The sequence below is a fragment of the Nomascus leucogenys genome, chromosome 4, assembly GCF_006542625.1.
Source record: "Nomascus leucogenys isolate Asia chromosome 4, Asia_NLE_v1, whole genome shotgun sequence".
In the NCBI taxonomy this organism is placed as follows: Eukaryota; Metazoa; Chordata; class Mammalia; order Primates; family Hylobatidae; genus Nomascus; species Nomascus leucogenys.
Genome location: NC_044384.1, coordinates 118,987,927 through 119,000,787, shown reverse-complemented (window position 1 = coordinate 119,000,787; position 12,861 = coordinate 118,987,927). Strand labels below are relative to the sequence as shown.

General features: G+C 50.7%; 1 protein-coding gene across 5 annotated transcripts in view; it reads left to right on the top strand.

Moving 5' to 3' along the window:
* CMTM7 (CKLF like MARVEL transmembrane domain containing 7) overlaps positions 1–12,861 on the top strand; it is a 100,716-nt gene that overhangs the window by 56,102 nt on the left and 31,753 nt on the right. For 2 of the 5 annotated variants that reach the window (XR_004029801.1, XR_004029800.1), the window contains exons 3-5: positions 995–1,093; positions 4,536–4,617; positions 6,383–6,671. Coding sequence is in view for 3 of the 5 variants with exons in the window: in XM_003256809.2 (XP_003256857.1) it covers positions 995–1,093; positions 4,536–4,617; positions 6,383–6,396 (195 nt within the window). In the remaining 2 variants the exon portion in view is untranslated. Of the gene's footprint in view, positions 1–994; positions 1,094–4,535; positions 4,618–6,382; positions 6,971–12,861 lie in introns of those variants that run through there. The other 3 variants (XM_003256809.2, XM_030812225.1, XM_003256810.4) reach the window with 3 other exon arrangements.

Sequence of the window (12,861 nt, the reverse complement as noted above, 5' to 3'; positions counted from 1 at the left end):
TGAAGACAACTGAAAATGGATGCACCCTGGATTCAGAGCAAGCACTGGAAGTGGCCCCCAGCCTCAGTTCTTCTCTGATCTGATGTTTAATGGGGAAGAGAAAGGGTGAGATGGAAGCTTTCCCTCGCCACTGAAAGGCCCGTCTCATCCAGGGCCTGCAAGGTTGCTGATTAATCATGATGAGTGAGTGGGGTGGAAATGCACGGCCCATGGGCCAAGGCGAGAAGCAAAGGTGGAACCAGTCCTGCCAGTGGATTCATTGGCAGAGCTTGGCCAGGAGGGCACTCTTCTGGAGAAAAGAGAAGAGGGAATGACAGGGAAAAAAAAAAAAGGCAGGAAGCTCAGGAGTGAAAAAGCCAGCTGCCACCACACATCCTCAGGCACTTCACAGAAGTGCCACTGACCTCATTCTAGAGTCTGAGTCTGATGGGCCCCTGGGAATGAATACCTCTCAAGTCCACATTTGGGGCCATTCACAGAGTGGGCAGACACTCCAGTCAGTCACACAAGACCAGCACATTGTTAGCCCAGAACTTTCTCCGAAGCAGAAGAGAAAGGCAAGTAACTCTTTAACTTTGCTATCACTTTGCGTCTCCAAGCTGGAGCTTTGTTTAAACTCTCCAACCGGGAAGTTGCAAGAAGCTCGTTTGCTTTTTAGTAGCTTTAGCCAGAGGTTAAGGCACTGTCCACAGATTGCTCTCAGGCGTAGAGGAGTCCTTAGTGGCTATCTCTGCTCACACCAGAAGCTTCCTTTCCCTCTGTCCTCTTCCCTTCCTGCCTGCCCGGCATCACTTCTGTCTTGCTTGGCCGCTTCCTGGTCAGCCCCCATGTTGGCTGCCTGCGAGCGGCACTGCTCATCCCATCTGCGTGTTGCAAGGGAGAAGAGGAAGCGTCACTCTCTCCCTTTCTTTTCATCTCTTCTGATGCCCAGTTGCTCTTCCCGGACCAGAAATGGACCGACCTACCCACTTATTTGCTTTGTTTCTGCCCCCAGGAACTTCTGCACTATTTAATTGGTACCCTGCTCCTCCTCATCGCCTCCATTGTGGCAGCTTCCAAGAGTTACAACCAGAGCGGACTGGTAGCCGGAGCGGTGAGGATGTTTTGGGGAGCCTTTAGGAATGAATTCTTATTTAAAATGCTCATTTTCTTCCTGATGGGGGAAGAGAAGGGTTTGGTTTCTGGGGCATTCCTTTCATAAAATCAATACCTACCTTGATCCAGCCATCAGCTCTCTCCAAAGAGCCTTAAGCGGAGGCGTACAGTCCCAGAAGGTGGATTGTCAGGGCTGCCAGCAAATTCACAGAGCCCCAGCAGCCCAGGCCTCTCTTACAGCCACTACTGAAATCAGGGGGCCAGGCGGGTTTTAATTCACACACCCACTGTCATCGTTTGCTCGTTGGCTGCCTCAGCACTATGCAGAGACAGATTCTGGGGCCTCTTTTGGGCCCAGTGGGAAATGTACTGTGATCAATTAGAGATCTATGCCATGAGCCTGAGCTTTGCCATTCCTGATTTTTAACAGTATTCAGGCCAGGAAATAATACTCCTGTATCTTTCAGAGGCAAAAATTGATCCATCTGATAGCCATAAGTAGAAGTAGATGGAAATATACAAAAATATAGTCCTGTGAGATATATACATATATATATGTATATACTTACAGATGTATATACTATTTTTTAAAGATTCATAGATTCCTGTCATCTGATGTCTGATTTAGCTAACTATTTGTAGTTCAGTGGCCTGTGGGACAACACTGATTTGCTTCAGTGATGAGCAGACAAGATTTTAAAAATGAGTTTTAAGAAAAGCTCTCTCAAGCCAGATGTGGTAGCTAGCACGCATCTGTAGTCCCAGGCACTTGGCAGGAATGCTTGTGCCCAGGAGTTCGGTCTGGGCTGGGCAACATACTGAGACGCTGTGTCTTAAAAAAAGAAAAAGAGGGCCAGGCGCGGTGGCTCACGCCTGTAATCCCAGCACTTTGGGAGGCCAAGACGGGCAGATCACGAGGTCAGGAGATCGAGAACATCCTGGCTAACACAGCGAAACCCCGTCTCTACTAAAAATACAAAAAATTAGCCGGGCGTGGTGGCGGGCACCTGTAGTCCCAGCTACTCGGGAGGTTGAGGCAGGAGAATGGCATGAACCCAGGAGGCAGAGCTTGCAGTGAGCCGAGATCACGCCACTGAACTCCAGCCTGGGTGACAGAGCGAGACTCCGTCTCAAAAAAATAAAAGAAAAAGAGAAAAAGAAAAGCTCTCTCTGTATATGACATTCATTGTCTTTCACTTACACATATTAGCAAAATTTTCCAGACTTTGGCCTGGGAGTGGGTTGGCTCCTGGAATTCCACTGAGGGATGGAGTCTCTCCTCTGAAGGTCAGCATGGGGGCAGAAGGTCACTGTAGAGGGTGGCCAAACATCCCAACACTGATGCTCCACATGGCCCTCCCACAGCCCACCATCACACCCCTCTGCCCCCTCTCTCTGCTGTCTCTGAAGAGAGGGATGGTTGCGCCCCTGAAGCTTAACACCTGCCCAGCTACAGTGCAGGGTGCTGGAAGAGGCACACAGGAGACCTGTGCCCACTGTGTTTCCGGGCCCACTTGAGGAGATTCCCACTGTGTTTGGTAATTCAGGTTGCACATAACTGTTTAGCCCTGGAATCTCTATAGCTAACATTCATCATATGCTGTCTGTGTGCCTAGGACCAAACCTGGGCTATGAGGAAGTTAGAAGAAATTTTTAAAATATGGTCCCTGCTTATAAGAAAGTGGTCATTCTAGCTTAGGAGACAAGACACATGAAACAATTAGCAAACAAGGCATTGTAGTCTAGAATAGCATTCTGTAGTGATATAATAAACTGTTCAATTATGCAGTGCAGACAGTTGGGGACCGGGATGGTATATAACGTGCTAATTGTGCAGAACAGACAATGAGAGGCCAGGACAGGCTCTAATACGCTAATTATGTGCTGCAGACAATTGGTACAAAAGGAGCCCAGGAAAAGAAACCCGGGGAAGAAGTGGGTGTGGGCTGGTGGGGGCAGCTGTTTATGTAAAGCAGCATCTGGGCTTGAAAAGAAAACCAAACCTTGTTGGAAATCCTACCCTTTAGCTGCCCCTGCGCCATTCTCACCGGACACCAGTGGCGGTGTAGTGAAGTGGAGGCCTTTGTGTGGGTCTGAGAACACCTAGGCACCCGGTACTGCAGAGTGCAGACTCTGGAGCCAGGCTCCCTGGGCTCCCATCCCATATCTGGCCCTTGCTGGCTCTGTGGCCTTTGGCAAAACAGTTGACCGCCTGTACCTCTGTTTCTTTAGCTGTGAAATGGAGGAGCAGGAGTGGGTAATCCTAGTGCCCACCCAGCAGAGTTGTGAGGGTTAAAGGAATCAATACACCCACAGGGCCTTGCACCCTGGTAGGGATGTAGTAAAGTGGTCACTACGTTTTCACCACTGCAGCTGCCAGTGTTGTTCACAAGCACGGAAAATGGCTGCAGGCTTCAAAGCCCAGAGATTCCAGAAGAAGCTACTGCCTCTCCCTCGACCATTTGATGAGCCTCCCACAGGCGCTCTTCCTCTCCCAGCACCTGAATCTCATCTACAAGTGAGGGGGCTGGGGTAGGTCAGCCTTCCTCACACTTGAGCGCCGGCTGACCCTGAGAAAGGGAAAGAGTGCTGCCTTGACTTAGTTTAGTCTAATATTGTTTAATATGTACAAACGTAAACCTAGATGTAAAGGCCTCGGCTTCTGGCTCTTATACGGCTATAAATCCAGAATGGGGCCGGGCGCGGTGGCTCAAGCCTGTAATCCCAGCACTTTGGGAGGCCGAGGTGGATGGATCACGAGGTCAGGAGATCGAGACCATCTTGGCTAACACGGTGAAACCCCGTCTCTACTAAAAATACAAAAAAATTAGCCGGGCGTGTTGGCGGGCACCTGTAGTCCCAGCTACTCGGGAGGCTGAGGCAGGAGAATGGCGTGAACCCGGGAGGCAGAGCTTGCAGTGAGCCGAGATCGCGCCACTGCACTCCAGCCTGGGGGACAGAGAAAGACTCCGTCTCGAGAAAAAAAAGCCAGAATGGAACAGAAAGTCATTACAAATGAAATGCAAACAACGCCACTACACCACAAATCATGGGAACGTTCAGATTTTTTTAACCCAAATTAAAATTTCATCCTTTTCTTCTCTATTGGTCCAGGATAATCAAAGTCCATTGGCTTAGCCCCAGCTTGCTTGTAAATGTAAACCCAGACCAGGCACTGAAGCTGCGAAGAGTGAAGACCGAGAGGCCTGGCTGCCAGCCCTGACCTGGCCCAACCTGGGGGACTGGGGCCAGTGGCTGGGCCTCTCACGGCTTCCTCTCTGCACCTGATCCAGGACAAGGTGGTTGGGTTAGATGACTCTCCAAGCTCCTTTCTGGCCAGAGACACAAAGGAAACAAGCACAGAGATGAGAAGCAGACAGGATTGCCCAAGTAATTGGCCCTATGGCCCGTGAACTTCCTCTCCCCTCTCTCCACTGCAGATCTTTGGTTTCATGGCTACCTTCCTCTGCATGGCAAGCATATGGCTGTCCTATAAGATCTCGTGTGTAACCCAGTCCACAGGTGAGTTCTGGTTATCTGTGCACAGAGGATCTCTCAGGAACAGGGGGACGGCTTGTTCTTGACTTCAGCCATAGGGACGAACCCTGCTGTTGAGAAGGCTGTGTCCCAAGGGGACTTTAGAAGTAGTATTAGAGTACAGGGGCCAGCGAAGGGGAAGATGTGACCCCAGAATCTCCCCTCACATTCCCATCTCCACACATCCACAGATGCCCTAACATTTCAGCCTCGGGTGGCCAAGCTTTTTTCTTTCTTTCTTTCTTTTTCTTTACTTTTCTTTTCTTTTTTTTTTTTTTTTTGAGATTGGGTTTTGCCCTGTTGTCCAGGCTGGTGCAGTGGTATGATCAGAGCTCACTGCAGCCTCCACCTCCCGGGCTCAAGTGATCCTCCAACCTCAGCCTCCTGAGTACCTGGGACTACAGGTGTGCACCACCATGCCTAATTTCAGTTTTTTTTTTTTAGAGATGGAGTCTCACCATGTTGCCGAGGCTGGTCTCAAACTCCTGGACTCAAGCAGTCCTCCCACCTCAGCCTCTGAAAGTGCTGGGATTATAGACATGAACCACCGCACCCAGCCAGCTTTTTCTTAAGTTTCCTAATGACAAAAATATAATGTAGGTTTTTAGAAAATACAAATAAAAAAATGTTTAATAGAAACCGTCTGAGCCAGGGACAGTGGTGTGTACCCATAGTACCAGCTACTCAGGTGGCTGAGGCAAGAGGATCACCTGAGCCCAGGAGTTTGAGACCAACCTGAGCAACATAGTCAGACTTCGTCTCTTAAAAACAAAAAAAAATTAAGAAAAAGCCATCTGTCATCACACTACCCAGAAGTAGCACTGAATATCTATCCTTTCGATAATTTCTCTCTGAAAATATATATATCTGTTGCTTTTATTAAAAGGATCAAACTTCATGTGCTGTTTCATAATCTGTTTTTTCTCCTACTTAGCCACCGATCAAATATTTTCCCAACATCATTAGGAATTCTTAGCGACTCCGTGGGTTGCAGCATTAAGTCCATCGCATGACTGTGCGGTTTATTTAACTTGCCTCCTATTTGAGGGCATTACTCATGGAATCCTACACTGAGCCCATGTAGTGGAGGATTCCACTAATACGAATCGTCTAGAACAGGCAGATTCATAGAGACACAAGGTAGACCCATGGCGGCCTGGGGCTGGGGGCGGGGAGAGGACTCAGGTGTGACTGCTAATGAGGATGAGGCTTCTTTCTGAGGTGATGAAAAGGCTCTAAAATTGTGGTTGCACAGTCCTGTGAATATACTGAAAAACACTTTAGATGGGAGAATTGTATGGTATGTGAATTATTAAAATATCCCAGTAAAGCTGTTTAAGAGAAAAAAGAATGATTTTTTAAAGTAGAGAACATAGGGGGAAAGAGAAGTTAATAGGTGATGTCTAACAGGATAAATCTATAAATATTGGTATAAATTGGTTGTTTAAATTATGGAAGAATCACCAAAAGAAACAGCTAAAGGGCTTAGGGAGGTTGCTGCTGAGGAGTAAGACTGAGGTGGGGGGAGTGCAGATGGGAGTCACCTCTACACTACCGAAGTTTTTTTCTTGTTTGGAAATGTATTTTTAAAAAATGGAATAATCTCAGTGAAAGTCGGCATCGGCACTGGGTGGAAGGTGGAGGACCCAGGTGCCCCCCCGAGCAGAACTTGGAGTCAAACCTGTGGAGTGTGGCTTGTGGGTGGGCCACATCCCTGGCAAGCTGTCCTGACTGCCATTTCCTTCCCAAGATGCAGCCGTCTGATGAGGCCACAACCCCTAGGCCCCTCAGGAGCTTTGCAGAGAGGAGGACGTGTACTCCAGGCGGGGCCTCTGGACCTGTGTTCCTGTGCCAAAGTCCTGTCGGCCTGGTGGGTACCAGGAAAGGCCTGCACCCTCTTCCTGCTCTCCCTGAGCTCCTGAGCCAGCCGGAAACTCTTCCTCCAGCCTTCCGGGGAGAACATTCCTCCCCTTCTGGGAAAGGAAAGCAGCCTCCAGGGAAATCTGTTTTCTGCCTTCCTGCTTCTAGAATCACCTCAGGTACTGATGAACCCCACTTAGCACAGCTGAAGGGGTTTGTGAATACTCTTGCCTAAATCCCTTCTACTTCACTCCTCAGGGGAGTGAAGCGCCTTAAGAAACAAAGCCCCCTCCTAATTTATCTAGCTTGTCAGTCCGGTCTTAGAGATAACCTCTTTCCTGAAGTGAGGCGTGCCTGTAGAAACACTATGTGGTCAGCCTGTCCCCAAGGAGATCTCGCATCTCCTCTCCATCTCTGCCTTTGTTACCATTGTGCATGTGTTTGTGTGTTTTTTAATAAAATATTGACTCGGCCAGTTGCACAAGGATTTCTTATTGAACCAGATGAAGGCTGTAAAACCTGGCCTGAAACAGTTTCCATTCGAGCTTGTGTCTGGCCCGTGGCCCTCCACCCGTGCTCTGTGTGTGCCCCTTGCTGAACTGCTGGACTTCAGGTTTTCTCTCCATCTTGGGGGATAGTATAGCAGGGCAGAGTTTTAGGTAAACATGTGCAGGTTCTCATTTATATTCACGTCCTCCTCCTGCAACACCAATCTTCTCGTTTTGGAAAGAGCTTTAGAGCAAGCTAAGGGTTGAGTTTACACTATGATGATTAATGATCTTGGCCTAAATGCGCTGTTTCCCTGATCTTGAGCTGCTCATTTGGCTAGAAAAAGGAGGGATGGAACAATGTTTGAGCAACCCTGTGTGCAAGGACCTACATTCACAACCACACCTAATAGTGATGGTAGTGACTGCAAGGGGGCAGGTTATAGGACCACATTTTTAGAAATGAAATTGGGGCTCCATCCCAAGGCACAGGGCAAGCCAGTGAGGAGCTGGGCTCAGGATCTAGGTCTGCCTGACTCCCAGCCCCATCCTTGCCTCTGCTGAGTGTTGCCGGAAATGGAAGCAGCCCCTGTGGGCTTTGAGCTGGAGCTCTGGGGCTACTTTTGTGGCTGCCGGCCAGCTCGGGGCAACGGGTTCCGTCTGGGATGATCTAAGGAAGCTGCACCCGTGGTGTGTCTGGAGCCTAGTGCTGCTGATGGGAGGGGATCCTGTGTACCAGCTGGGCCGGAGCGGGAACGCAGCTGAGCTGACCCTGGCACAGTCGGCTCCTCCAGGGCAACGGGGTGGAGGAGGCTCAGCTGAGGAGGGCGCGGTCCAGGTGAGGCAGTGGGTCTGGGAGCCCCCGCCTGTGTAGTGACAACGCAGGCCTCGCCAAGCAACGAGGATCCGGGTTTGACCATTTGAGCCTCCCCCTAGGAGGGCAAAGGTGGGTGGAGGACAGTTGGAGGAATAGTAGCAGGAGCCAGAGTCTGCTCAGTGAGGAAGGAAAGCAAAACGCAGAGCCAAGTGAGGCCTCCACAGACAGTGAGCAGCGGACCATGCAGCCAGTGGCTTGGCTGAGGGGTGGCTGTCTGAGACCACAGGGCCTTTTTAGAAACTGGGGTTTCCGTGACCTCCCAAAAACTGTCTGGTAAAACCATCCCTTCTAAATGGCCACATCTCCAGCACCAGGGAGTAAATGTTTAAGCAAAGAGCTAAGGGTGGTGGAAAGAAAGTCAGGCTGGGAGCCGCAGACATGGGGTTGAGCCCAGCTCTGCCATTGACTAACCCCCGACTTGGCACAGGTCATCTTGCTGAACCTTAGCTCCCCCTTTGTATAACGGAGAGAATAAGCCCATCCTGGCCTGTCTGTGACCTTCTTGGAATTCAGTAACATAGCAGCGTGCTTACCTTATCGTTATCTTTCTAATCTTAATCCCCAGAGAGGTACTAGAATGACAGGAAATGAGCAGGTTAATGTTGCAAAAGTGATTGACTCACCTGGGTGCAAGGGAGCTGGAGAACATAATTTACTTTTAGTTTCCTGGACCTTAAATTTTGTTAAAGTCAAGATTGGAAGCTGAGGGCAGTTTTCAGCCGGGCACTGGGAGCCGTGGTGGACAGAGGGCATGATGAGACACCTGTAGGGAACTGGGTGGGTGAACACGTCCCCGGCAGCCGGCTCTGAGCTGAGTCGTGGGGGTCCTCCCTGCCAGAGGCCCACTAACCTCGTCTAACCTGGCGAAGGGGACACTGGCTTTTCACTTTTGAAGTATGACAATGACCTTCAGATCCTCTGCTCCTCCAGCTCTTTTAGCCCCGGTTGACGCCCTAGCCACTCAGGGATGTTCTAGAAGCAGGGCCAGCACCTTTGAGCCCCTGTCCTCTTGGCAACCTCTGCACACAGCTGGCTGTCCATTGGCAGTTGAGGATGCTGTTGACAGTAGGGAGAAGGAGACCCTCTGGTTTCCCTATGCTGACTCACTCCTCCTGGACACGGCTTCAACCCTAGGGAGTGAATATCTAAGCCAGGGGGGCAGTGCCATTCAGCTGTCCCATGGAGGACCAGCCTCTAAACCCAGGCATTAACTCATCACAGTGCAGCATGGCCTGGGGAAGCCGACCAGCCTTCCTCTAAGAAATTGAGATGCAATAGGTCTGAAATGGGAGCCAGGAATTCCTAAGCCTTGTCCACAAAGTGGATATCACCTGGCAGCTGGTTAGAATTGCAGGATCCCAGGCCCCACAAAGACCAACTAAAATAGAATCATCTGCATCATAACCGAGTCCCAGTGGTGTGTGTGCATTGCAATATTTGTGAGACACTGTTGGAATCAAAGATGCTCTAGGGTGGGTGCAACTCTGAGGCTGATTTCACCAAAGGGAGAAGGAGATGAGAAATGGTGTCAGTTGGCGGGTGTCTGAAGTAAACCCTACTTCGCACTGGATCCACAGCTGCATTGGGAGAAAGATTCCTTTTAAGAAGTAGTTAATGGGCCGGGCGCGGTGGCTCATGCCCGTAATCCTAGCACTTTGCGAGGCCTAGGTGGGTGGATCACCTGAGGTCAGGAGTTCCAGACCAGCCTGGCCAACATGGTGAAACCTCGTCTCTACTAAATACAAAAAATTAGCTGGGCATGGTGGCGTATGCCTGTAATCTCAGCTGCTTGGGAGGCTGAGGCAGAAGAATCACTTGAACCTGGGAGGCAAAGGTTGCAGTGAGCCAAGATTGCAGCGCCATTGCACTCCAGCCTGGGCAACAAGAGCAAAACTCCGTCTCAGGAAAGAAAAAAGAAGTAGCTAATGGATGCTGGGCTTAATACCTAGGTGATGAGTTGATCTGTGCAGCAAACCACCATGGCACACGTTTACCTAGGTAACACGTTTACCTATGTACATCCTTCACATGTACCCTGAAACTTAAAATAAAAGTTGATTAAAAAAATTAAAAAAGCACCTCCACTGCCTCCTGTCTTGGCATTTTTGAATTCCTGACCCTTCATATATTCTGGCTTCAGCCCTCAGAGACCCTTGCCCCTCTGGGCACTGTGGGGACCCAGAGACAGAGCAGAGGGTGTGGGGGGCAGCATAGTCCCTGGATCCTGGGAGCTTTCAAGGAAGACTGGCCAGAGCTCTGGGGCCTGGGGTGAGGCACATACAGCCACACTCTAGCCCCAGGGGACAGGTGAGAAAATAACGTGCTCCACTCCCCTCCCACTGAGGCCAGATATCGCAGAGCTTTGTGAACTAGGAAGGGGGAGCTCACTGGAAGGAGGGTGACTGTACCCCTGCTGCCCCAGGGAGGAGCAGCTGCGGAAATGAAGGGGCCGCTTCATGCTACCTGGGGGAACCCCTGAGTTTCTGTGCCCCGCTGGAGGTAAGAAGAGTAGAGTTTGAAGAAGATACTGATCTCAAGATTTCCGTATTTTGTACTGTTTGTACAATACATAAAGCACTACTCAAAAGCAATACAGACAGCCTTAAAGAGGAAGGAAGTTCTGTCACATGCTACGATACAGATGAAACCCAAGGACATTATGCCAAGTGAAATAAGCCAGACATGGACAGACAGATACTGCATGATTCCACTTATAGGAGGTACCTAGGGTCGTGAAAATCATGGAGACAAAATCTAGAAGGGTGGTTGCCAGGGGCCAGGGGAAGGGGGAATGGGAGTTATTATTTAATGGGTACAGTTTCAGTTTGGGAAGATGAAAAATTCTGGAGATGGATGGTCATGGTGGTTCCACAACAGTATGAATGAATGCACTTAATGCTACTGAACTGTACATCTAAAAATGATTAAGATGGTCAATTTTATTTATTTTACCATAATTTTTTTTTTTTTTTTTTGAGACGGAGTCTCGCTCTGTCACCCTGTCACCCAGACTGGAGTGCAGTGGCACGATCTTGGCTCACTGCAAGCTCTGCCTCCCGGGTTCACGCCAATCTCCTGCCTCAGCCTCTCCGAGTAGCTGGGACTACAGGCGCCCGCCACCACGCCCAGCTAATTTTTTGTATTTTTAGTAGAGACGGGGTTTCACCGTGGTCTCGATCTCCTGACCTCGTGATCCGCCTGCCTCAGCCTCCCAAAGTGCTGGGATTACAAGCATGAGCCACCGCGCCCGGCCTCATAATTTGTTTTTTCTTGAGACGGAGTCTTGCTCTGTCGCCCAGCCTGGAGTGCAGTGGCGCGATCTAGGCTCACTGCAACCTCCGCCTCCCAGGTTCGAGCCATTCTCCTGCCTCAGCCTCCTGAGTAGCTGGGACTACAGGCACCCGCCACCACGCCCAACAAATTTTTTTTGTATTTTTAGTAGAGATGGGGTTTCACCGTGTTAGCCAGGATGGTCTCGATCTCCTGACCTCATGATCCACTCGCCTCAGCCTCCCAAAGTGCCGGGATTACAGACATGAGCCACCACGCCCGGCCACCATAATTTTTTAAAAAGCAATTCAGGGCCAGGTTCAGCAGCTCATGCCTATAATCTCAGCACTTTGGTGGGCTGAGGCAGGCAGATTACCTGAGGTCAGGAGTTCAAGACCAGCATGGCCAACATGGTGAAACCCCATCTGTACTAAAAACACAAAAATTGGCTGGGCATGGTGGCACACACCTGTAGTCCCAGCTACTCAGGAGGCTGAGGCACGAGAATTCCTTGACCCTGGGAGGTGGAGGTTGCAGTAAGACAAGATCACACCACCACACTCCAGCCTGGGCAACAGGGCAAGATTCTGTCTAAAAAAGAAAAAAGAAAGAAAAAGCCAATTCAGGACCTATGTCTAGGCACCTCAGTAGCTGAAAGAGCAAAAATTACACCAACCAAAAATGGCAACCCACAGCCCAACAGTGGCCACCCCATGTTCTAACAGCTAAGCATTACGGGTCTTGGAGAACACAGCTGTAGGGTGCATTTGTCTTCTCTAATCCAGGCTCTTTGGGAGCTGTTCAACCCAGGGGCCTTGTGGAACCCAAACTGTGTACCCACCACCCCTGCTCTCAGAGCAGTTACAGCCAGGCGGGTCCAAGCAAAGATGTGAGAGGAGGGAAGGATGCACCCATGGGGGAGGGGCAGGGAGCCTGAGGAGCCATCATGGCAACCTGAGGCCCCAGGAAAGGGTGTTGGCACCCGTGGCCACAAGGGGCACTGGGGGATGTGAGCAGACGGCTGTCGGCCTGGGAGATGAGGCTGACAGCCGTCTCCTCACATCCCCCACCACAAGCAGCCAGTTCCCTGGCCTTACTCTTGGGGAGGGAGGGAGGAAGGCTGATGGGGGTACCATCCCTTGGGCACACCTCTGCCAGTTTTCTCATTACCCACAAGAGTGGCAGAAAACTGTTGCTCAGCGAGGCTCTGGAAGACTACGGCATCTGTGGGGTTTTCTGTAATAGGGAAGCCTGTGGCAATAGAACCCCCAATCTTTGAGGACAGTGTAGCGGGGAGACCCAAGGAGAAAGCCAAGTGGAAGGGAGGTTAGTGATGAAGCCCGGTGTGAACCCAGGCCTGGCTGTCTTCTGGGCGTGGCCTGGGACCACCCCACTGCGGGCTGCTGGGATGACAGGGCAGGGCCAGAGCTGGATGTATGCAGACAGACCCAGAGGAGGAACAAGTGTGTTCCTGAAGGGGGCCCCCTTAACCCCCTTAACCCCGGCCTGAGGTGCCCCCTGTGCCACAGCCCTGTGCTGATCTCAGCCTGGCTTCCAGCCAGGCCACTGAAGAGGCCCCAGGTAGGGGAAGACAGACCCAGAGCTGGCCCATTCTCTGGGCCACCCACCTGCAGGCGTCTTCACTAGCATGAAAAGCAAACTTCTGTTGCCATGGAAACACAGCAGGTCTTTAGGGCCCCCCTCAGCAACCACCACTTCCCTCCTTTGTGGCAG